Genomic DNA, 21,933 nt, shown 5'->3' with positions numbered 1-21,933 from the left:
CACATTACATGTAATATCATGCTTGCAACCAATACCGACCCCATTCTCACTCATCTAAGCGTGAGTCATTAAAAGTCATCTCAAGACACCGCGAGAATCTACACTGCCATCACCAAATGACACTTGGGAATTGACAAAAATCGCAAAAAAGAAAGCACATCTCAATCATGAATATGTAATTTATAGGAACAGCCCGATGCGGGGGTCGAACCCGCAACCTTGAGATTGTGAACTCTTAAGAGTCTCACGCTCTACCGATTGAGCTAACCGGGCGTGCTTCGCCGGGTGATCAAGCCCGTGTGTTGAGGTCGGTATCCAGAAAGTAGTATTATATTGATGCGCTGGAATCACATTGTTATTAAGTGGTGAGATCTTGGTGTCCTGTTGTTGATTCCATGAGGTTGTGGATGGAATGAGATTTTGTATGAGCCTGGAACATGACGGCTCCGTAAGTCGACCAGTAGAATATTGTGTTGCTTGTCTTTCAGCAAAAGACAATCCGTAGACTGAGACAAATATAGCTCACTTTTGTTGGTATCCCTTGAACTCGAGGATTGGAAAGGCCAGATTGGGAAAGCTTTATGTAAAGTGAAAAGAGGAGAAAATGCCTCTTTGAGTATTTTCAAGGGCATATCTGTAGAATATCAGCACAGGTCTTGTTTTGATGTAATGCTGTGTAAACAAACAAACAGGAGTCGCCTTCATATAGGTAGGATAAATCTGACGTCGATGAAGCTCCATCGTCACAAGCCAAAGACCATGACAGCGCTTAGAACAGTGGAGTGGGTCATGATACCAACAATAAACCCATGATGCCTTAATGAAAAATGATGCGAATATGTAGGTAAATCTACCACAAGTGTAGGGGACTCTTTGATAAGTTTATCTTAGCACTCTATATCAAGGTCTGATATTTTCTTGCTCCCTGAGGCCAGCTGTTTGTATGCACCTCTTGTCGAGATCTCTCTCAGGCTTGTTGTGCAACAAACAGCGGGTAAGCTAACTGGAGTTAGTGGATGTCAGCGCAATGTGGGGTCCGCGCCGCCTGTTTCATGAGGAGCTGCTTGCTGCAAGCGGGCGCAGCATTTCCTCGAGTTAAGCTTTCTTGGAATCTTATCGTCAACACTCACTCTGTTACTTGCTTCCATTCTCTTCCCCTCTTTCATTGCATTACTTGAACAACGGCCTCATTTAGCGTTTCCTTTCTCTAAAGTGTCATTAAAATATCCATCTTCAGCCTGTAAACTGCCTTTCATTTCTATTGTTCTATTCGATCTTCATTTTTCGCGATTGCGCGGCATGTGTCTTGACCTCCAATCGCAACCGTCATGATCAGTCGCCCTCCATCATGTAACTGCGCCGACTCGAGATCATAATGCTCAAGACTAACAAACAGCAGGATTGAACCTTCTATTCGCGTCCGTCGGGCTATTCATGCCAATGATGCGACTCTCCTCCGCCGAATTCTCAAGACGCATCCCAATCTTCTCCTGAACCCCGATTCTTCACCATCCGGCCTTTCCAATTCGAACATGCACCTAGCAGCCTCTCTAGGACACCGCGAAGTCTGCGAAGTACTACTACAGCTCGGCCACGAAGATCCAGTCCCTGCACTCAACGAGACCCATCAAACAGCACTGATGCTCGCCTCAGCCGGTGGCCATACCGAGGTTGTGCAACTCCTCTGCGAACACGACAAAACATGTATTCTACGCCGCGACATTCGAGGTCGCGATGCCGTGATGGAAGCTAGTCTTGGTGGACACGACACTATTGTTCAAATCCTCCTTACCTATGTCCCAGGGGGACCTTACGATGCAGTCCGCCGAGCGGACGTGGAGGGAAATACGGCATTGCATTTTGCGAGCGGGAACGGAAACTTGTTGGTTTTGCGAACGCTGCTGGCGGCGGGCGCGGATATACATAAGCGCAACATTTGGAACTGGACACCGGCTGCTTACAGCGCTACTGTTCAGGCCGAGGTATATTTGAAGGGTCTGGTGAATGAGGTTGGGAAGAGACAGCAGCAACAACAGAAGAGAGGGATTGAGTCTGCTAAGAAGGGAGGAGGAGTTCGTGTCGTTGAGGCTACTAGCGACGAAGATTAAATGAGGCAGAACTTATTCAAATCATTGCTGCTTCCACTATCGGCGGTACACTCGTAGAGGGATTCATTCCAGCCATTATAGGACATACGAAATGGTCAAGAACATATTGCCCGAGTGTAGGGCTTAGGTGAGGCAAGAAAGCTCTGGACCTTAATCCTAAATGCTATAAATATTTAGACAAATTATCCTACTAAAGCTTTGGCATATCTGTTACTTTGTTTATTTTAGCATCCTATATTCAAGTTCGGTGTCTCGTTGCTCCCCAATGAGGGCGCCACAGAGTCAGTTGCTAATCTCGACCATTAACTGGCTTTGTTACCCACAGTGACTTGCCATGCCAAGTAAATAAGTAGGTAAGTAGTCAGAGGATGGATATGAGCTACTCATACAATCATTTCCTATCGCAAAATCTAGTCTCTTATTCTTCAAGACTCCCGCAGGCTAGAGAAATCATGCTATTGGTATAATTTGTAAGGCCTGACCGTCTTCTGTCCACGGGGGCTTGCGAAGGGTTAACGGCAATACCGCCTATATCAAGATCGAGCAGACGATAGATAAGCGTTCTGGAAACCTAGGTAGCCAAAGTAAGTCTAGCAAGAAGAAACAAGGCAAGTGAGGTCGCTCTCGGCCTGGAGCAAGACAGGAGTCAAACAATAAGACAAGAAATAAGTGGAACATAACGATCACAACAGTCTTTTTACTACGTCTTCCCCGACGTGCTAAACCAAAGGCTAGACCAATTTAGGAGAGTCTTTCGACTGCAGATGTTGTTTGGGTTGTCATCGAGACCCTTTCCATCAGTTACTGTACGACTTGCCTCCCATTCTCCCTTGTGGTCGTCGCATAGGCCAGTTTTGGCCCAACGAAAGAGACTTCTCTTGTCGAATGATAGAAAAACGAGACCCAACAGCTCAAATGGCGGCATTGCTCTTGCAAAAAGACATCGCCTTTGTGTTTGACATAGGTACTAGCAACATACTCCAAGAAGCAAAATGAAGTAGGCCTCTCACACACAAGATAATGATATCAATAACACAATAGTTTTAGTAAGTTTTTGCCTGGCTCCATGAGATTACAACGGCCTCGCTCTTCCAGATTCAATGTGTAAATTTCATCTACTGCGAGAGATGACAGGTGTGATAAAGTTCTGGTTCTTTCTAGTCTACTAACACAATAGAAGCGGCCTCACGGTCTCCTGATGCGAAGCTTGTGAACTTCTGTTCGGTCACCTCACTTCTCTTTAATGGCGTATACATTTCCTGGGATACTCCTTGGTAAAGACCAACACTGACTTGGCTTCAGGGGCTCGTGAGAAAGATTGATAACTTCAGGTTGCTAAGCTCACTTTGTGGATGGAAACGGAATTTTAGCCAGTGAAAGAAAATGGTTCTTATTAAAATAATAAAAATAAAACGGATAGCTGAGGCTTTGGTTTTGGTTTTTATGGGCTAATCCCTGCCGAAGTACTAAGAAAGACAAAAGAGTGAAATGCCTGTGTCCATCCATCCACCAATCCGAGATATTCCAACAATGTATCGCCATTAATCATTCTCAAATCGATTCACCAATAACCTAATAACGCCAAGTAGGTGTAGGTGAATTAGAGTCCCGAGGGAGGGTGTTAGGACCCCGAGGAGGCGTATTGGGGCCCCGTGAAGGCGGAACAGGACCCCGAGTAGGCGAAGCAGGACCCCCAGCTGTCGGGGGCTGCTTTGGTAGAGGATTGGCGTGAAGGATGAACTTCTCTTTGTTCTTGTTAGTCACAATCCTTGTGGATTGGATCGGGCGTTTCTCCGTGGCGACCTTCTCAAAGTTGAACACATTCATAAGATTCCCGAGGTTGTTCATCGATTCTGCGATCTTTGCAACCGTAAATTGGACCTTCATCTTTGGGTGAAGCTTTCCAGGGACATGATTTGCAGCTGCTCCGTCCAAGTCCGTAAGCAGCTCTTCATCTGGGCCGTCATACTCCTTATACTTCACTTTCTTTGAAGGAGCATCATTGTACACGACGTAGACTGCTCCAGGCTGGCCTTTGTTGCTGAGTTGAACAACAACGGCAAATCCGTTTAGCCACCAGGGACCTTCGTTGATCTTTGGCATGTTCTTTGGATTTGCGTCAAAGTATTTTCCCCCATAGACGTAGAGAGTCCCGATCTGAGCGAATACAAGATAGCCATCCTTATCAGAAGCTTTATTGGGATTCTCTTTGGTGGGGGAAAAAATTGATGGGGGAAAAGTGGTAGCAGTAGAAGCGCGTTCGCGTAGATAGGCGGTTTCACCAATAGAGGTTGACTCAGAGCTGGAGTTGAACAGGTTGCTAAGTGTTGAAGCAGGTGCGAGACCAGATGAAGAACGAGTCTTGGACTCAAGCTTCATGGCGAGAATGTAGTCGCCAACGACATCTGGACCAGGCACTACGAGATCGGGTCGAAGATAGTCAGCCTTGGGCTTGAACGCGTAATAGGTTGAGACACCTCCATACTTGGACCGACCGATAGGGACCCAAGGCATGTCATTGAAGGCGATAGTCTTCAAAAGTTCGCTAGTCGCTTGGTTGTCCGTAAAGTTGGTCGCCATGACTTGAGCAATAAACTCCTTGGGGCCCGGCTTGTACATCAGCCGCTGAGCATGGCGGTCCAACCACTCGTCAGCCCAGACATCAAAAGCCTGTTGATCCTTTTTGTCGGGGAAAAACTTGGCCACCAACTTGTCGAAGGCGTTCCAAGCAGCACCTGGTGCTGAGCATTCGCAGATGGCCGCCGTATTAGCGTCGTACCAGTACATGAATTTCCACTGCAACGGAGTCCAGGTCTTCTGGATCTCCTGGTCGGTTTTGGGTCGCGGCATTCTTGTGGTTTGGTGCTGGAAGACGTGAAAGAGTAAGACAGGAGTTGACGAGTCTGATATCTGGGAAAAGAAGTTTAGCGCAAGTCAAGGGAAGGAGAGGACAGGGCTGCTATTTTATACCTCGAGCGAGTTGAGATTGCGGCAGTAGAGTTTGGAAAAATGAGGCTCAGGAACTCAAAGGCAATAGTGCAGATAAGGAGCACGCGAAGTTTAATGGTGTGCTGTAGGAAAAGTCTCAGTAAGAGTCAAAGTGTCGGTGATTCACAGGTACAGTGAAAGGTTATAGAGAGATAGGAGTGCAAGATTTCACAGAGCAGAGTTGATGTAGTTGACGTAAGCGCCACAGTGAATCATTCGAATGTGAATAGTTACACAACTCTTTGGTTGTCACACTGAGGGACCACACGTGATAGAAAATTAAGCCACACAACCAGTGACTCACCGCAGTTTGTTTAACGCTGTAAAAGCTTAAGGCCAATTACTTACACGTATAAGCGGACCCGATAAAAACTCTGCGTTTGGTGCAACAATACATATGGATGGGATGCTTCTATACCCGCTGGATGCACGCTGTTTTAACATATTGTGGAGTAAACAGGGCAAAGAAATGAAATCTAGCCCCAGCTTCCGTGTATATCTCCGATGCGGACCGTCTTCATTTAGCATATGTGTCATGCTGCCTGATGCAGTGTGTTACAGAACGTGGGAATGTCTATTCCGAAGGGTTTGTGGAACACGTTTAACGAAGATATCGCTTCAGCCATTAAGCATACTGAAAAGATTAGACACTTTTGCGAGAATGAATCATTACACAAGGTTGAACAAAGGCGGATAGCTCGCTTGGTTAGGGCAAGCAATCATTAAGGTAGGTATCATCAAGATGAAACCGACAGTGTGACAAATCGGTGCGGTGTTTAGTGCGTGGGATAATGCGAAGATCATGAGTTCTTCTGCCCACAACTATCACTATCGATGTCGAAAACCCTAGTTGTATGGAACCTGGGCGGGATTGGTTAAACAATTGATGAGAGAGACCAGTATCCGACAGAGTTCAAGTGGACACCGACATGGAAGGTTTAGTAGCACATAATACGACAGGATATGATTGGGTACGTGGTTATGTCCAAACCCTCAACTCAAACACTGCAATACAACAAATCGTCAACATGAACGTTACGCAGTCTCAGCATGAGTCGTCTCCCTCTCCTCAAGCTCCCCCTTCAGACCACCGGTACGCTTCGCCTCCCGAACCTTCTCATCAAACCCGCCACCAGCCTTTGCACTTCGCCACGCAGGAACGTTACTCTCAAACAAAACATCCACCTCTTCAAGGGTCTTGCGTGCTGTCTCGGGATAAGTGAAGAAAGCGTGGAACGTCATGGCGATACAGAAAGTTCCGAAGATCATGTACGTCTGCCACTGGATGTTGGTGAATGACGGTGGGACAAAGAAGGCGAGTGCCAAGTTGAAGCTGTGAGTGCACATATCAGTAGATGTAATTGATCTGGTAGTAGGGGGAGTGACTTACATCCAGTTACCAGAGGCAGCGAGACCGACACCCTTGGCTCGGTACTTTAGGGGGAAGACTTCACTGGCGTAGATCCATGCAACGGGTGCCCAGGTAAGACCATAGATGCCGACAAAGATGTATGCCAGGGCGATGACTGCTTTGGCTGGAGCTCCTGAAATGGCCCAGGTAAGGATGTCGTTACCTTCGATACCGTCAACGGGGTACCCGTGAACAGCCATGACTGCTCCGCTGGCGAAATGCAGAACACCGCAGATCAAGGCTCCGCTGATGAGGAGAGGTCGGCGGCCAAGACGATCGATGTAGGGCAGAACAATGCCGGTTGTTACGAGGAAGATGACGTATTGGATGATGGAGGATGTAAGAGCGGTGTTTCCAGTCATTCCCGCCATTCTGAAGATGTAGACGAGATAGTAGAGCATGACATTTCCGCCCCTGGTCATATTAGCAGCTATTTCCACGCGATACAGGAGCACACTTACAGGAGTTGCTGCCAAATCTGTACACTCACACCAACGACGGTGCGCTTCCAGACTCCAGGCGCAAATAGACCAAGATAGCCGATATCCTTGGACTCACGAGCGATGCGCACAGCCTCACGTACTTCTTCCATCTCGGCGATAACAACAGGGCTATCGAGGTCACCGCCTGCATGGAGGTGGGCGAGGTTGTAATGCGCCTCTTCCCAGCGATCGTGCTGAGCAAGCCATCGAGGTGACTCGGGGAAGAAGAACAGGCCGGCGAGGAGGATGAAGCCCGGGACAGCTTGGACTCCCCATGCGATGCGGAAGGCAGCTGGTCCATCAACTCCAATGGAGCATCCGTAAGAGATGAGATACATGATCAAGATACCTGATAACGTTAGCATGAATCTTTGCAGGAGGATGTTGTCAAACTCACCCCACTCAATAGACCATTGCTGAATTCCCACAATCCTCCCTCGAATATACGAAGGCGCAAGTTCCGCAAGATACACAAGGACCTGCGAACTCGTAATACCAACAGCCACACCGCTCACAACGCGGCCAACAATGAGATGTCCCACATTCTGCGCAGAACACTGAAGAACAGCACCAGCAACCCAGAAAAGACAAGCAATCATGAGAGCCTTTCGTCGACCGAGCCTATCGGCGATACCTCCTGCGACGAGGGCGCCAACGAATGATCCTGCTGACATGGAGGCCGTGATGCCGCCCTGCTCGGTTGAGCCTGGACTGTTGAAGTAGTCGAGATATTGGTCGGAGCCGATCCAGGCGCTCATGGAGCTGATGTCGAAACCGAAGAGCATGCCGCCGATCGTGCCAATGGCAGCGAGCGCTGTTGCTGTTAGCTATAACTCCACGTCAAAGAAGAAGTAACTGTACCGTAGATGTTCCAGATCCTATACATGATGGATGATGTGAATGAACTGCAGTCTCTTGAACGGCCAAGTCGTCAGTCGGGCTGAAGCTGTTCTTTATAGAAGAACACCATCGGGAGCATCGTCAGGGATGGCGTGGAGAAGGTTAGAAGCGCGCGAGTGAGGGTTTGCGATGTGAAGGGGGCCCGCTTAACGTCATGCATTCGTGGATTTGCCCACGGGGTGATCGTCGCTCGCTTCGTGATGGCGTTGGTGGGCTTGGTAGCTTGGTAGCTTGGCTTGGCTTGTGAGCTTTGCCTGGCTTTGATGAAAAGCGGAAGAGCTTGCTTCAAATAATACGAGATCCTAAGTTTTGACTATTCCTCCCTAAGTCTAGGATGCCGATGCATTTGAACATGATATTCTTCCCTTAATCTAGCATGGCGATACATTTCAGGCTTCGCATCGCGAGCAAGACTCTAACAACAACTTCAGTTTCCCTTCTCCACGGCAATACAGTCATTACAAACACGGTTTCATTCACTTACAACCGCGCGAGTCCAAGATTAGATACCCCAGCGGAAACATGAGCGGCTCCGCGAACAGACGTTGCAAGAAATGATATCATCGAAAAATTACAGGAGAACCCCCTGTGAGAATGTCACACTGGGGTACACCAACAGCCATAACCGTGCAGAGTTGACATCCGAGATACGATTTCTCGAAAGACTCTAGAAGTCTTGGCTGGATCTGATTGGAGCGCATGTTATTCTGTTGGAGGTGTAGCAAAGCAATGATCACCGCTGTGTTTGTGTGTGTGTGCCTGATTTCGAGGCCATGTTGCGGCTCCACTGATGCTGGCTGCATTCTTGGGGATTGCAATGACTGATCGAATCATGCTTGTTTCTATTTTGCCTAAATTAAAGGTCTCGGTATCGAAAAAGGCGGGAAATTATCGTTGGAAGTTGATATCTTGGAACCGTTTGGCTATGTCATCAGCGGTGGCGTGTGGGGAAAGGACCGAAAGTTTTGTCTCCATTCCCCAAATTCTTCCCCAAATTCCCCAAAATTATTTCGGGGTAATTGAGGGCCCAGGAGATACGAGGATGGAGAGCGAGAAACTCCAGACATTTACCGTCTTATACTGATTGACCTTCTAGACAGTGCCCTTTCTTTAAAACTCATTAAAAGCATTGATCAGATACGAGAGGTCTTTATTCCGACAAAATGATACGATGCTCATTCATTATGCCGAATCAGGTTTTACGCAAAGACAATGGAATTGTCATTCAAACAAGCCCATGTCTATTTACCAAGTCGGGTGTTCAACCCAAGATGGGTAAATTGATAGTGCAGACGAGAACGGTAGTGATCTGAAGGTCTTGGCCAAAGTTTAGAAACTCCTGGAACTAAAATTCAGCGACAACAGTCTTTGACGACGGAGAGCTTGCCAAGAACATTTCTTAGTGATGAGCCGAGTGTCTTGGTACTCTCATATCCGAGCCAACGGTATACCATCTTCCCTCACCATCAGCAGAACAGACTCTGAATCAGCGCGGTAAGTATTCTCTGAAGATCAATAGGGGCATCCTCTGTGATAAACTGTGTCTTCCCGCACCCGTAAAATCGCACTGTTAGCTCACAAGGGGAGACAGTAAACTTGGGACTTCTTTAGGTGAGTTTAGGTAAACTTTAGGATAATTCAACAAATCTTTAGGCCAGCTCGTTTTTGCACCCTGATTCAATCCTTTGGAGGTAGTCCTCATGTCTAATATGTACTTGAAGAAGAAACTATACTCCCGTCTCGCATCATCATTCAGTGGCATGGTCCTTCAGTGCTCAAGTATCTCATCAACAAGTCCGCAGTCAAAGCAGCCAGCTGCCCAACCTACACTTGCCGCCAAATGCTCCAACACATGAACCCGCCACATAATTCTGATACACAACTCTCACCAACTCAACACCCAGCCTAAAAGTTAGAGCTAGCCTTGTACTGAGCCCCAGCAGTAACGCCAACATTCTTAACAACGACGCTCTTTCCAGTACTGCTCGTAACCTTGACGTCGACAGAAGTCTTTCCAAAGCCAGCGGGGTTCTCGAAGAAGTTGTAGTCCTTGCGCTCAGTCCTCTTCCAGGTGCTACCGCCGTCGGTGGAGACCTGCACGCTCTTGACGGGCTCGTTGGCGTTGACGACCTGGATGGAGAACCAGTTGGCGGAAGTGCCCTCCTTGTTGTGGAGCACGAGGGGCGTGGTGATGCCGCACTCGACGAACTTGTACGACGTCTTGACGATGCCGTCTGTGCCGCCGACGGCTTTGAAGGCGTCGGGGAAGAGGTCGAGATGGCCGGGGTCACATTCGTGACACTGGTCGACGATCTGAGGAAGTCAGTTTAGAACTTTATTTTAGTGCCGAGGGTCTTACCATGGCCTTGATGGTGCCTGAAGGACCGGTGACTTCGATACAGGCACCGCAGTTGGCGGCGTTGTCCCATTTCTGGCCAGAGAAAGCTGTTCCGAGGATACCAGAGGGGAGAGTGTAGGTTGAGAACATGCAGTTTCCACCAGCAAGGTTACCGCCATAGAAGGTAGAAGATCCAGAGACAGAGGCACCGTTACCGATAGGTGTAGACTTGGAGCCAGAGCCGGTACTGGGAGTAGATGTCTTGGGGGTACTGGGCTTGGTAGTCTTGGGCTTAGAAGTCTTGGGCTTGGACGCCTTGGGCTTAGACACCTTCTTTGGCTTGGTAGTCTTGGACTTGGTAGTCTTGGGCTTGGAAGCTGTAGTCTTGACCTCGACGGGAGAAGACTTCTGGCTAACGACCGTTGGGGCCTGGGAGATGACAGGCTCGGGAACAGGGTACTGAGTGTGGACAGGCTCAACCGCAGAAGAGTGCGAGTGTCGGACCTTGCAGGCTCGGCCCATGACAGCGGGAGCTGCGAGGAGAATAGGGAGGAAGAACTTCATCGTGATCGACAAAACAAGTTTCAGATGTTGAATGGATGCCAAGTGATTGTCTTGGGACTTGCCAAGAACTGAGATTTGATCCAAAAGAAGTGAATTTGCTTGAAACGAATGAATGAATGAATCGTCTAGATTCTCGGTACAAAAATGAGTGACTGAACGAGAGAAAGTGTCAACCCAAATCGAAGAGGGATAACGAGCTTATTATTTAACTTAACATCCTACAATCAAACTAATCGGATCCCCGGCACATCATCCAATCTCACTCCTGCAGCATGAAATGAACGCCTCTGGTGACAACAGACAAACGGGTCTAGAAGCTGTTTCGGTAGGGCTGACACACGCTTTCACGATCCCTCTAATTTCGCAGCCGGGGGTACTTGCAGGGGTGACCCGGGGGGCGACATGATGGAAAACGGTCGAGCCAAACTCGATTCGTGCGAGGCGCCGTTTGGAATGGCCCGATCGAACCGAGAGGATCAGATTGTAGTGTTGTTAATGTGGGTGATGGTGGTAGTATCGACAGATTAGAGTTTCATGCTGGTGGTGGGAGACGGAGAAATTTAACGGAAGAATTGTTCGAGATTTGGTATGAGCTGTTATTGGATGGTTTGCGTGAGTTAGTCTGTGTGTCTGAGATGGGAGATCGTAGAGTTACATCGTGATCGGGATCCGGTTGAGCGATTGACGCTACCAATTCTGAAACTCATCGGCATTTGTTTCTACTTTCTACAAAAGACTTCAATTATCGATCAGAAAACTTTGTACATTTATATATGATTAGAATATCACGAGATATGAACACTGAACTCTTTTCCGATGTTGGTTTCTTTGTTCAGAGTCTTGAGCCTTTCTGGCATCTCGAGGAGTGGAAATGTTGAGTAATAATTGGGCGGGTAAAACGTGGAGTGTAACAGAACCCATTGAAACGCCAAGACTGAAACTGTTTCTGCTGGGATACTTCAGCTCGTTCATGGATGCACTATGATTCATCTGTTGATAGAAAGAAATTCTCTTCCTTCAAATGAATCTTCGACCATGCCTCACTTGTCATGACGCTCAATATGATTGATGAATCGCGTGATAAGGGTTGCGTTGAGATTCTTTGTCGGGGGCTGAAGTTTTCTACCCAAGACCAGTTTGTGTTTCATCGGTCGACATAACTTGGGAGACTTTTGAGCACCTTTAGATCGTAATTAGACTCCTAAAAGTCGATTGACTTATGTACCATCACTCAAAAGCTATTGCGGGTGGTCTGTTTTCTCCGTTGCATCAAAGAGGTCCACTTGGATGAAGCTGTCATGATTCGTGCGGAATTTGATCAATTGACTGCGCCTCCTCAGCTCTTGTCTCTGTTAGTTGCAGAAAGCTATTAGCTTCACGTCTTTCTTTGAAAGCTATCACATGCCCTGGAGATGTTGACCTTTGACTACACTGCCTTGCCAGCAGAACTGAAAGCCATAAAACAGCTGACAAGACCATTTGCACGATACAAGCAAAGTTCAGACTTACGTCTGATGCACTGTGGTTGCATCGCAGATGTATTGGCGGTAATTCATGCTCGACAAGACAATGAAAGGTCCGTGTATAGATCATCTCACGATATAACAATGATGCGCCGCAGAATGAAGCAGTCCATCATCTTAAAGCTGCAGAGTGTAGGTGAAGTGGGTACGAGACGGCATCACTTACCACCGATGGCGATTAGCATAGAGCCCTCTCTATCTTGTTCTGCACACTTGATCATCCACTCATGTATTGCACATATTTGTAAGCCTTTCTCGTCCTCATCATTGACATTTCTGAACAAAACCAACCAGTCCAATGGTCTTATTTCGGACGGCAGACTAAGCTCTGCATCGTGTCTGTGAGACTTTGAGACACTTCGGCGGAGTAGTATTCAACCGGCTCGTAGACGCCAACCTCATCATGATACCAGAACGGTGAGTTACCGTGGCCGCTTCAAAGCCCTGACAATGGTTATATGTCCGATCACATTTTAGAGTTCTGTAGAGGTATTTAGCAAAAAAGTGACCGGAACTTTGAGGGGAGAACTGTGGGCTCAAGCTGTCGGTCTCGGCTGCAGAGCGGACGCAATGCAACCTCAAACGCCGTGTGTCCATAAACGGCAATCAGAGCCTGAAACTTCAATGCTGAGGCGGACTTGGAGTTTTGAAGTCCGTTTAAGGTACTCTGGCAACTTCAATTGAGTATGTTTAGAGACAATGTTCACAGGTGTCGGACCTCAATCCTTTACCGTGTATCGATGGTAGAAGACATACAATTAAGCAATGCTCAAGATGAACGGAATGACATCATGCATGAATGTGCCTCTCGTTTTAATGCAGATCAGATCGGAGAATAACTTGACATTGAACTACGGCCCGGATGCTACAAGACGAAGCAATGCCACGCCGACTCTTGAAGATGACCCAAGAAGGACGAAAAAAGTGCTTACAACCACCCACACATACATATACAGCCGTGACTTGGCTATGATATTACCTGCATTATAGCCCCCTCAACTGCCGAGTCTGTCCATTGATTGGCGACATCAACCCATGTCACTTCGGCCGAGAGATCGGGTCCGGAAGCGAAGCGAAGCGTTAACATTACCACCTCAAAAGATCGATCTCCATCACTAGAACCTTTCGGAATTCGGTCAAACGTCCAGCGGGGTCCCGAGGCTTGCGTCTTGTTAAAAAAACGTCATCTTTCGAATACTAATCACATGAGGTAGACGTCTAGTATTACGAATCCTCCGGACGCAGTTTCAAATACGGCACCGACGGATACCGAGGTTTTATGTCTGTCCATCGGAGGGATTACCAAGACAGACGCAAACGCAAGAGATGAAATGCCATAGTGACGCACCATTGGACACACAGGATCCAAAGCTGAGTTTCAATCAAGGCCCCAATTACCCCCTAAGGCGAAGCGTCCGAGCCTCGGCACTGCTTACGACCGGACACGGTTTCTCAACATGGACAGACTAGACAGAGCTGAATCACCTCCTCCCCAGCTTTTTCTTTTCTTTTTCTTTTTTTGCTGGCGGCCGGTTGCGTTCCCCACTGACCGGTCGATCCCCGAGGGCGCCGGTGCCGAACACTTTACGCTTGACGGGGATATGTCCTCATGGGAATAGCGTCCCGCGTCCTAGCGCGCTGCCAGTGGGAAAGCTGACCCAGACAAGACACCGCTCTAAACCTCACGGAGATAACAACCCCAGAGAGACAAGACATCCTGCACTAGAGAATGTACTAGCTAATAAGTGACCGTGAGTGAAAAAGTGAGGTACTAAAGGGCGTGAGTCCCCGGATTGTTGAGACTGATTACAACTACTAACTAGCTTAGATCATTTGTTTACTTACTCATTCAGTGGACGAAAAAAGAAGTGTGTGATACACTCGTTGTTCATCATTTTGAAAAAGATACACTTACGCCACCTGGTATAAATACCGGAAAGATCGACCTACTGTCTTACAACTTTGACTTACTTTAGATCGAGAGACACAAACCCGGCTGTTGCTCAACATTCCACAACACAACCAACCAACACCAACACTACCTTACCTTACACAAAACAACCCCTACCTCCATCAAATAAACAACACCACCATCACAACTGTTTCACAATGGCCCGTGATAACCTCTCCATCGTGCTCGCTGAGCGTCCCACCACCGATATCATCCCCGGCCAGACCTTCACCCAAAAGACATCCCCAGCTCCCACACCAGCGGATCTCCAAGATGGCCAAATCCTCGTTGAGACCCTCTACCTATCTCTCGACCCCGCCATGCGAGGCTGGCTCCGAGGTACGTTTTCGTTCCTTTGTATCACATAGTTATCTTGTACTAACAACCCCAGACATGCGATCTTATCTCCCCCCCGTTCAAATCGGCCAAACCATGCGTGGGTCATGCGCATGCCGCGTCCTCGCCTCAAAGAGCAAGCAGGCCAAAGAAGGCGACATCGTCTCCGCCCTAACAGGCTGGACTGAATTCGCAATCCTCCCCGAAGGTCGTTTCGAGCCTGCATCCCTGTACCCCGGTCTCCAAGACCCCAAGGACATGCTCTCCGCTCTGGGAATGACCAGCTTGACTGCTTGGGTTGGCATGTCCAAGATCGCTGACCCTAAGCCTGGTGAGCTTGTCGTCGTCTCGGGTGCTGCTGGTGCTACCGGAAGTGTGGCGGGCCAGATCGCTAAGCTCAAGGGTGCGCGGGTCGTGGGTATCGCGGGTGGTGATGATAAGTGCAAGTGGCTCACTGAGGAGTTGGGCTTTGATGTTGCGTTGAACTACAAGGCGGATGATTTTAAGGAAAAGTTCGCTGAGGCGACAAAGGACTATATCGATGTCTACTACGACAATGGTTAGTCTCACCCCGAAGATTCAACATGATAGAACTAACATATCTTAGTTGGTGGTGATATCCTCGACATGTGTCTCATGCGAGCAAAGGAACACGCCCGCTTCATCGAGTGCGGCCTCGTCAGCCAGTACAACGCCGCCAAGCCCCAGGGCCCCCGAGCATTCTCCCAGATCGTCACCATGCGCATCCGAATGCAGGGCTTCATCGTCCTCGACCACGTCAAGGACTTCCCCACTGCCCGTGCTGAGCTGGCTCAGTGGATCGCCGAGGGTAAGCTCAAGAAGACGGAGACTGTTGTTCGCGGTGGCCTCAAGGTCGCTGAGCAGGCTCTTGTGGACTTGTACAAGGGCATCAACACTGGAAAGTTGATTGTTGAGATCAAGAACCACAATGAGACCCCTTCGAAGCTGTAGAGGGTAAGACAAAGATTGTCGTTTGTGGTATGTACACTTAAGAGTTGATTGTTGGGATCAGGAGCCACGAGGCACCCCGAAAGTAGGGGAGGGCATGGGATTGTTTATGAGATACTCCGTACCTTGTCGGTAGTTAATGATATGCCATGATTTATGGACAGACTGTTCAATGCTGCATGCTGCTAGAGCTTGTCCAAGCTGCTTCTCTAGACAACCCCCATCGTGTATGGCTGTCCATACAGATCCCCGTAACTTTTATCTATCCATGTCTCTCAATTCCACATTCTATCAGTAAACGTAACGAAAGTAAGGGTTCTCCTTATCAGTCAAGTCCTGGAACGCCAACTTTGCTCTCTCACTCTCATCTCCCAAACCCAGAGCATCCCTCCTCTTGTTCTCATTCCTCAGAACAAAGTACAACGTAGTCGACGCACAGATACAGATGATGTAACTAAAACAGTCAGTCACGAGCTAAAAGCAATTTAAACAAGACTTACCAGATAATCAATCCGAGCCAAAGAGCAGGATAGTGATCCTTCTTCGTCTGACTCCAAACAAGCTGCGGCCCAACAATATTTCCCACACAATACGCCACAAATATCGTAGCAGCCATAAAACTCTTCTTCGTATGACCCGCCACATTCGACATTCCAATAGTAATTATCAGACTCACTGTACCCCCAAAGAACCCTGTAATCGAGTATCCCACCACCGGTGCAGCAGCGCGATAACTCCACTCGCTCTTCCAAATGATGGCACAACCCGCGATGACGGGGAGACATGTAAAGATGAGCATGAAGATGCGGATGTTGGTGAACTTGGAGCCGAGCCAACCTGTGAGGAGAATCACGATGAAACACAGTCCGCCGAGTGGGAATTGGAATAGGATGGAGTGCAGAGTGCTCCAGCCAAAGGTTGAGACGATGAGGGGTCCGAAACCGCTTACAGCGCCGTTGACGGTGTACGCTGACGCCATCATAAGTGCCACGAGCCAGATCTTGACGTCGAGAATAGCTTCTTTGAGTTGAGAGCTTTTGAACTTGGTGCAACGAACACCAGTTTGTCCATGTCTCAAACGCTCAACAGCGGCGAAGCGTTCTTCGGAGGTGAGGAACCAAGCTGACACGGGCGAATTCGGCATGATGAAGCAGAACAGCCCAAAAAGAAAGGTGAGCGATCCAGCAAGAAGATAAATATACTGCCATCTCTTCAACCCCCCGCCCGTAATCTGCGCAAACCCATAGTTCATCGCTCCACCGATAATGGTGAACAGCCCCGTCGACGAGAACCACCAACTCTGTCGCAAAGACTGCTCAGACTGTGTATAGTACCCCGAGACAATGCACATGAACCCAGTGGGGATGATACTCTCCACGAAACCGAGGAAGAATCGCTGGACGTATAAACCCTGGTAGGACGTCACCGCAGCAGTGAGCATGCAAATAGCTGCCCACACGACGACCACACCACCCAGAACACGACCGATGTTGAATCTCTGAAGAGCGAATGTCATGGGATACAAACCCGCAAGCATTCCAAAGTAGAACAGGGATGTCGCCCAGCTTAAACGACGGGTATCGACTGTTGGTGGTGTAGTTGTTGCATCAACAATAGTGAGGTGTAAATCCGTCGTCATCCCGAAGAGAACAGCTGAACCGAGAATAGCTTTGTCGTAGTATACGAGGCCATCTATACATGTTAGAGTTATCTGAGGAGGATGAGTTGAAACGTACAGCCTATGATCATGGCGGGGATGAGAAACAAATCAATCTTTCGAACTGCGCGCGCCGCGACGATAGGATCAATCGAGTGCTGCTCCTCGCCTACTATGGCGATAGCTTCATCCCTCGTTCCCACCGGCTCCTGCGCGGCATTTACTTCGCTTTCTGTTCCCATTTTTGCTTTAATGTGGCGAAGATATTATGAGGTTGCAGTGAGCAATTGAGTTTCTTAAAAAACTAGCTGCAAGCTCTAAGAGTCTTTTCAGCTTCAGCCGCAGCCAAGCAAATAAAAAATGTCATATGATATACCATGCATAGCTTCGATGAGGCAATTTTTTTCATCACCATCGATAACCGTTTTAAGCCTCAGCTGCATTCAAAACACCCTTGTAGCTCATTGAGCTAAAGTGAACTACCAGAGTGGTTTTCTTAGTTTGGTGTTCTGGACCCGCGGATGTGAACCGGGATTAAAATGGTTCGTGGGGGTTTGTCGATCGATGAATGGTGAGATTTCACTCTACGGCCCGTTTAGCTATGCCTCGCTTGCAGATGCTGTACTGTATTTCATGATACGATGACAAGTATACCTAGCAAAAAGACTCGCCTACAAGATGCTATCGCTAAGCTAGGAATGCATGCTCTATAACCTATGATGCCCTTTCCCCCCCAACGCCCGGCTAACAGTATATTCAACGACCCTGGTATCAAATCAGAAGATTCTCTTAGTACTGGGCCCAACCCATTGCACTTCTGAACAATTCCTGTTCGACCTCCACTGCTCAATCCTCTCGGTCAGCCATCCTGACTTGAAATCCACCCATCGGTCTTGGCGATCTGGCGGCGGTGGTATAACATTGCCCTTGTCGTCTTTGACTTCAGGCTCGATGATCTTCTCGGGTTGTCGTGGCTCGCCGACTCGGAAGGACTTGGAAGTTACACACTTTTTCTCGTCGCGACCTCGCCAATTGTACTGTAGACAATCGCTGCTGTCCTTACAGTACTTGCCGCACGCTTCGAATGAGTCGATTCTTGCTTCAGGCGGTGCAACTGTGAAATCCCATTTCCCATTGTCCCAATTCTCTGCAACTTCACGATCGCCGGGATGGTGAAATTTCCACACGTCAGAGTAAAGTAACGGGCGCTATGAGGGTTAGAAAGATTAAACAAAGTTTACCGGTGTTCAAGCTTACCCCGAGCTGTCGTTGCGCAAACTCCCACCGCCAAACATCAACCATGTCTTTCGGCGACGACTTGTGTAGCGTCATGACAGGCTGGCACCAATACTTGTCGCTGAAGGGAATGCTGTGCAGAGGATGCGGGTTGAACAGCGGCCAGTATCCCCTCAGCGGAACACTGACGTTCCACAACGCCCATCCCGTAACGCTGTCACCGCAGCAATCGTCCCGAAGCATGGGAAGCCACTTTTCCGTAGCTGGCGGTTCGACGTACTGCCCGTAGGGCGTTGTCTTACGGACAAGGAGTGCCCTCATCGCACCACGGCTGAGAACAAAGCCTGGCCCGCCGTTTGCGAACCATGTCTTTATGTCTTGTTTAACGTCGTGCGTACCCGGCGAGGGAGAGCCCATGTATAACGGCGCATCGGGGTCGAAGGTTTGGAGGAAGCGGAAGGCGTTGTCCCAGAAGACGTAGCTGTAACCGTTAGTGGCGCGTCAAGCTGCGCGGGTGTGGAAACTTACGTATCTGTTTCGAAGAAGAAGTAAAAGTCTTTGTTTGGCTTCATCTTCCATGCGCGCTCGATCATCGGGAGGAATTTGAACTTGTCCATCCTCCAACCTTGGATGCGCGCTGTCGCTTCCGTGTCCACGTCGAGAGTACCATTTGCCCGCATTTCCTTCTGCCAAAGATAGTTCACGAAATCGGGGTTGTCGTGGTAGTAAATGGCGGGTAGATCGGCGAGGACATCGATCGCTTGATGGTCGTGTACCGCCTCGTCGAGATCCGAGAAGACCAGCAACTCGCCCTTTCCAAAGCAAGCGCTTACACTATCGAATTGAGCATCGAGTCTTTCTTTCGTGTCGGCGTGGCCCATCTTTAAGACAGGCTGTATCGTTTGTAGCAAATGCTTGGGGAACGTCGCGCAAAGGTCCTCGGTTGTCTTACCCTCGGGGTCGACGGACACGGGGCGAAAAGAGCTCGTCGTCGAAAAAGAATAGTACTGAGATACGCCATAGCTACCATGGATAGCACCCCAAAAGACAAGAATGAGAAAGATGACGGTGCAGAGGCCAGCGATGGCCATGCGACTGAAGCGTTTGTTGAGCATCAGTCGCCGGCTGGAGGAGGACCAGCTTGAAGGCATTGCAGCTGGAGCTCGAACATGGCACTAGGGCCCTGTTTTGCTAAGAAATGACGATGTGAGGATTGTTTTGGTTTGTCGCGGGAAGAGACATGATGGAATGGATGGAAGTGGAAAGCCGGGATAGTCTTAGGGTGACGTTTTCAAGGGGCTAGGTCCACTAAAAGCAAGCCCCTGTCGCGGGAGCAGGACGCTCTAGAATGAGTCTGGAATCGAGTCTTGGAGAATGCCAGACTTTTAAGTTAACAGTAGGAAATACGAGAGACAATTGACAGGTTGTAAGCTTATGGTTAAGGCTATAATAGCTTGGCTATAGGGGCAAGACACTCTCAACTGGTCAACACAAGCCAAACCGACACAAAGCGAGGGACATCTCTTTGACCTATGATGAGTCTGTCAGTGCGATTCGCTTGATGGCGATAATGTTAGAAATCATTGTAATATTCTAACTAGATATCTCGAGGCCTTCTTCTATGTCAGGCAAATGGATAGTTGGGGGAGATTGTTTCCGGACCATGCTCACTCAACATCTTGAGATACACGATGTGCATTCCTCGCCCTCACACCCTCTCCATTCCCACTTACCGTCCTAAACACTGAACTTGAAGAAACATTCTCATTCATCATAACACCATCCCCTGCGCTCTCTTCCCCTCCAGCCCTCTTGCCCTCACTCCCAAACCTCTTTCTAACCCAAGGTAGCAAGTTGTAATACCCGCCACAAGCAAACACACCACACCACAGAACAAACTCTGTGGCGTAGATGACAATACCAAGAACATCAAGCTCGGGCTGGAAGAACACGGACACGAGTGAGAACACATCGCCTGCTGCGTCAATGGCTACAAAGAGAAATGATATGCCACGGACTGTTCGGTGCTTCCAAATGTCCCAGTAGTGAGTGAGTACACCTGCTGCGAGTAAAGCTGCGGACAGAGACGCCATGAGGATGAGAGGCCATTCTAAGGAGCGTGATTTGGCGATGCGGAGGGCGATGATGAGACTTGCTTGAATGCCGCCCATCACGACTGCGATTGGGATGACAACGAGCAGAGAGCGGTACACACTCCATTTCTGGCATTCGTTAGCTTCCTGGCCTTTAAAATGAATATTGTTTCATACTCTTTCGTAGTAGTAGCATTGGATCCAGGTGACGAGACTCAAAAGCGTCAAGATCTGAGGCTGTATCCGCAAGGCGACGTTGAACTCTTTGACGATGTTGTACACGCCCAGCGGCACACCCGCCCATGCCCAGAGCATCATCATCGATGGCTGAAGACCCGTTGCATTATGTCTTCGATAATTAACGATGATTTGAGGAATCAGCTATTGAGTCTTAGTTGTGGTCTTGGACGTGGGTGAGAGGACGAACCTGGATTGACCAACAGACCTAGTAACGTTAGCACACAACTTTCAGCAGGATAGACATGGGGACTTACAGCTCCGAGGGTGCCTAGAATATTGGCCGCGACTGGGATATCCATTTTCGCATTGAAGGAAACAGGTGGTTGTGCCGAAAAGATGAGTGAGGATGAACGCTGTGGATGAGCACGTCGAAATTGACGCGCCATTAGTGTTAGTGTCCACTACCAAATTTGGCGCAGATGCTTAACGGCTAACATCATCACAACATCACAACCTAGCAAAGTCACAATTGCGAGATTGAAGCCAAAAACTCATCCAAGAAAAGAAGATGAGTTGGACTTAGGCTTCTCGCAAGGCTATTCGCTGATATTTGTTATGGATCGTATGCTATGCTACCGTCTCTTCTAGTACCATGTCCTACCCTCTAGTCCTTTACAGACCGTCAGTCAAGACACTCTTGAACGACTCTGGCATCTGCCCATTCCGATACGTCCACAGTCTACTCAGACCTCCCATCCTAGGAACTTCACCTGGCTTCATAACCCCATTCTTCGACCCCTCATCCTCCGTAACGATACAACCCGCCGGTAGTTCCGCCTTGGTGGTCACTTTCATAGTACCATCCTTTCTCACACGAACCTTTCTATGCATAAAGTCTCCCTCCGTAGCATCCCTCGCCCTCCGAAGCGTCTTATCCAAATTTAACATGTCATCAAGATAATGCTGGTTCAGCTGATGTCCTCCCCTTCCTCAGGGTGTAAGAAGACTTCTGACGTTAAACTGAAGTACTAAAAATATTTAGTCTAAGATCTTCTAAAACTCTGCTAAATTTACCTAAATTTACCCAAAGCTTTTTGTCACTTAGGATAGAGGTCCCAAGTTTTTATTGCATCCCCTTGCCCACAAACCGATTCTCATTCTGCGTATAATGCCTCGTAAAGTTCAAAACACCAAAAC

The 21,933-nt window shown here is 48.5% G+C and overlaps 8 protein-coding genes and 1 non-coding gene across 9 annotated transcripts; 2 read left to right on the top strand and 7 right to left on the bottom strand.

Moving 5' to 3' along the window:
- Positions 1 to 190: 190 nt before the first annotated feature.
- Positions 191 to 273, bottom strand: J7337_010009. The gene has a single exon. It is a non-coding gene; the product is annotated as a tRNA-Lys (tRNA).
- A 1,026-nt stretch (positions 274 to 1,299) lies between these two features.
- J7337_010008 (uncharacterized protein) lies at positions 1,300 to 2,108 on the top strand (the record flags this gene model as incomplete). The annotated part of the gene is made up of 2 exons (XM_044827596.1): positions 1,300 to 1,325; positions 1,400 to 2,108. 2 exons carry the CDS (start codon positions 1,300 to 1,302, stop codon positions 2,106 to 2,108), a joined length of 735 nt encoding a protein of 244 aa, XP_044678190.1.
- A 1,572-nt stretch (positions 2,109 to 3,680) lies between these two features.
- On the bottom strand, positions 3,681 to 4,958 carry J7337_010007 (uncharacterized protein; the record flags this gene model as incomplete). Its single annotated transcript, XM_044827595.1, has 1 exon — positions 3,681 to 4,958. The coding sequence occupies one exon, from the start codon at positions 4,956 to 4,958 to the stop codon at positions 3,681 to 3,683; it is 1,278 nt and encodes a 425-aa protein (XP_044678189.1).
- Positions 4,959 to 6,131: 1,173 nt separating this feature from the next.
- On the bottom strand, positions 6,132 to 7,875 carry J7337_010006 (uncharacterized protein; the record flags this gene model as incomplete). Its single annotated transcript, XM_044827594.1, has 5 exons — positions 6,132 to 6,429; positions 6,487 to 6,921; positions 6,969 to 7,338; positions 7,387 to 7,803; positions 7,851 to 7,875. The coding sequence occupies 5 exons, from the start codon at positions 7,873 to 7,875 to the stop codon at positions 6,132 to 6,134; spliced, it is 1,545 nt and encodes a 514-aa protein (XP_044678188.1).
- A 1,919-nt stretch (positions 7,876 to 9,794) lies between these two features.
- On the bottom strand, positions 9,795 to 10,791 carry J7337_010005 (uncharacterized protein; the record flags this gene model as incomplete). The annotated part of the gene is made up of 2 exons (XM_044827593.1): positions 9,795 to 10,202; positions 10,249 to 10,791. The coding sequence occupies 2 exons, from the start codon at positions 10,789 to 10,791 to the stop codon at positions 9,795 to 9,797; spliced, it is 951 nt and encodes a 316-aa protein (XP_044678187.1).
- Positions 10,792 to 14,423: 3,632 nt separating this feature from the next.
- On the top strand, positions 14,424 to 15,573 carry J7337_010004 (uncharacterized protein; the record flags this gene model as incomplete). The annotated part of the gene is made up of 3 exons (XM_044827592.1): positions 14,424 to 14,604; positions 14,657 to 15,160; positions 15,209 to 15,573. 3 exons carry the CDS (start codon positions 14,424 to 14,426, stop codon positions 15,571 to 15,573), a joined length of 1,050 nt encoding a protein of 349 aa, XP_044678186.1.
- A 288-nt stretch (positions 15,574 to 15,861) lies between these two features.
- Positions 15,862 to 17,469, bottom strand: J7337_010003 (uncharacterized protein; the record flags this gene model as incomplete). Its single annotated transcript, XM_044827591.1, has 3 exons — positions 15,862 to 16,024; positions 16,071 to 17,262; positions 17,307 to 17,469. The coding sequence occupies 3 exons, from the start codon at positions 17,467 to 17,469 to the stop codon at positions 15,862 to 15,864; spliced, it is 1,518 nt and encodes a 505-aa protein (XP_044678185.1).
- Positions 17,470 to 18,003: 534 nt separating this feature from the next.
- On the bottom strand, positions 18,004 to 19,614 carry J7337_010002 (uncharacterized protein; the record flags this gene model as incomplete). Its single annotated transcript, XM_044827590.1, has 3 exons — positions 18,004 to 18,435; positions 18,485 to 18,944; positions 18,992 to 19,614. The coding sequence occupies 3 exons, from the start codon at positions 19,612 to 19,614 to the stop codon at positions 18,004 to 18,006; spliced, it is 1,515 nt and encodes a 504-aa protein (XP_044678184.1).
- Positions 19,615 to 19,948: 334 nt separating this feature from the next.
- On the bottom strand, positions 19,949 to 21,095 carry J7337_010001 (uncharacterized protein; the record flags this gene model as incomplete). The annotated part of the gene is made up of 5 exons (XM_044827589.1): positions 19,949 to 19,993; positions 20,197 to 20,685; positions 20,734 to 20,937; positions 20,984 to 21,001; positions 21,051 to 21,095. 5 exons carry the CDS (start codon positions 21,093 to 21,095, stop codon positions 19,949 to 19,951), a joined length of 801 nt encoding a protein of 266 aa, XP_044678183.1.
- Positions 21,096 to 21,933: the final 838 nt, after the last annotated feature.

Source organism: Fusarium musae, chromosome 7, assembly GCF_019915245.1.
Source record: "Fusarium musae strain F31 chromosome 7, whole genome shotgun sequence".
NCBI classification, from domain to species: domain Eukaryota; kingdom Fungi; phylum Ascomycota; class Sordariomycetes; order Hypocreales; family Nectriaceae; genus Fusarium; species Fusarium musae.
This window is presented reverse-complemented; position numbering and strand designations above follow the sequence as displayed.